Genomic DNA, 2,356 nt, shown 5'->3' with positions numbered 1-2,356 from the left:
CTTCTTCTCATTTGCTGCACAAGTCAGGGGGTTTCTAAGGGGTTGTAGGCCCATAATTGGAATAGATGGGGCTCATTTAAGTGGTTTCTACAAGGGCATTCTACTGACAGCAGTTGGCATAGATGGGAATAATGAAATTTTTGTTCTTGCCTATGGGATAGTAGACACTGAGAGTTGTGACAGTTGGACCTACTTCATGAGATGTTTGAGGCAAATGTTTGAGCAGGAGGGTTGCAACAGAGATGATTGGACCTTCATTAGTGATAGGATGAAGGTATGTGTACTGATCTGATATTTACTCTTTTCTGATCTTTACTTTTTCTTATGTTTATGTTTCTATATTAATGAACCTGTTTTTGTTGTTTGCTGATGTGTAGGGTGTTGAGTTGGCAGTTAGAGAAACTTTTCCTAGAGCAACTAGGAGAGTTTGCTGCCAACACCTATACATGAATTGTAAGAACAATGGCTTCAGTGGATCTGCATTCCACAAGCTATTTTGGATAGTTGCTAATGCATACAATGAGTATGTGTTTGGTAAGGCCATGGAAAAGATCAGTGAGTACAATGCAAATGCCACTGCATACTTGAACAGCTGCATTGAGCAGTGGTCTAGGCATAAGTTTGACTCTACTGTTTGTTGTGATCACAACACAACAAACTTTGTGGAGTCATTCAATGCATGCACAAAGCCCTTCAGAGACATGCCTGTCTTCTCATTATTGGAAGGTATAACTCTTCTAATCATATTCATGCATAATATTACCCCTGAACTTGTTGTTTGTTGTTTAATCATATTCATGCATAATATACCCCTGAACTTGTTGTTTGTTGGTTAATGTCTGGTGTACAGCAATCAGAAGTTGGTGTATGCAGAGGGTGGGGGCTAGATTTGACAAGGCAGTTGACATGGAGGAAGGTCAGCTCACTGCATATGCATTGAAAGAGTTAGAGGAGAGGACAGCTGAGTCCAGGTTATGTTATGCCACAGCATGTGGAGGGGGTGAATTTGAGGTTAGGGATGGACATGTCAACTTCCCAATTAGGCTTGCAACAAGAAGTTGTGCCTGTGAGAAGTGGCAGATCTGTGGAATCCCCTGCAAGCATGCACCGAGGGTCATATATGACCAAAGGATGAACCCCCATGATTTCATATCCCCATGGTTCAAGGCTGCTGCATACAAGCTAACCTATGCAGAACATATTCATCCTATGGCAGATCCATCTCAGTGGCCTGACTTTGGCCTTCCTTCCATTCAGCCTCCAACCATCAAAAGACCATCTGGCAGACCTGCTAAGAAGAGAAAGAGAGGGGCAAATGAACCAAAGAAAGGGAAGAGGAACACAAATGTGAAATGTGGAAAGTGTAGAGAGTTTGGTCACAACTCAAGAACATGCAAGAGTGGAGGAACAAGTGCCACTGGACCAAGTACTTCAAAGAGTGGTGCAGCAGGAGCAAGTACATCAAATGGGGGACCAAACACAAGGAAGAGGTCAAAGGCAGCTGCATAGTCACCTCAGTTGGCTATATTTTGTGAATTGTAGTGCACAAAGCTAAACTAACTTAGTCAAATCAGTTTAGTCAGAATCAGTTTAGTTAGAATCAGTTTTTGGAAACAGTTGTGCAGAGATCATTTTTTGGAAACAGTGAAATGCTTAGAACACCTCTTTTTGTGCAGTTCAGTGGTGTTTGTCCACTTAAAGTTCAGTTTATGTAAAGCTTATTTGCTTGAACAAGTATTTATGGAACAAAGTCTCTTTATTTCATGAAATTTGTTACAACTTTACTTCATTGCTATCCAAATCAGAAATGCAAACATTAATACACCAATTTTTATTGCAAAATTGATTTGCTGTTTCTGTTGTTTGATCTTCTTCTTCAATAGCTTCAACTCTTCATGCATTCCCCTGCTCTGTTCTTGCATTCCCCAGCTTTGTTCTTGCATTCCCCTGTTTTCATCATCTCTGTTTCCCTTGCTCTGAACTTCATCACTTGTGTGCTCAAGAAAACCTTTGCACCATTTGAAATTATCACAAGGATCACACTTGTAGTAAAGCTTTTGCGGATTTTTTTCCGTTTCCGAGCTCCTAATTGCAAATCTTCTCCCGCAATAGCAATTTTTATTAGGAACTCTAATGTATGCTAAATTTGGGATGGAAGAAGATTCGATTTTTGAATGAGAGCTCATGGCTAATTTGGAGAGGGGAAAGTATGCAAGTGAGGTGAACACTAGTAGCATTTATATGCAGCAAGAACATAACGGCTATATTTTGCTTCCTAGGTTTAAAAACTAGCCGTTAAATTCAAATTCCTGCAATTTGGGTATCTAGTGCAACTTAATTTTAAAATAGGTGTATA

The 2,356-nt window shown here is 40.1% G+C and overlaps 1 protein-coding gene across 1 annotated transcript; it reads left to right on the top strand.

Annotated features, from left to right (window-relative positions):
- Nucleotides 1–324: 324 nt before the first annotated feature.
- On the top strand, nt 325–1,784 carry LOC130465794 (uncharacterized). Its single transcript, XM_056834638.1, has 2 exons — nt 325–726; nt 851–1,784. Exons 1-2 carry the CDS (start codon nt 447–449, stop codon nt 1,507–1,509), a joined length of 939 nt encoding a protein of 312 aa, XP_056690616.1. The 5' UTR covers nt 325–446; the 3' UTR covers nt 1,510–1,784.
- Nucleotides 1,785–2,356: the final 572 nt, after the last annotated feature.

Source organism: Spinacia oleracea, chromosome 1 (assembly GCF_020520425.1).
Source record: "Spinacia oleracea cultivar Varoflay chromosome 1, BTI_SOV_V1, whole genome shotgun sequence".
NCBI classification, from domain to species: domain Eukaryota; kingdom Viridiplantae; phylum Streptophyta; class Magnoliopsida; order Caryophyllales; family Amaranthaceae; genus Spinacia; species Spinacia oleracea.
The sequence above is the reverse complement of the archived record's forward strand: the minus strand, read 5'-3'. Positions and strand labels throughout refer to the sequence as shown.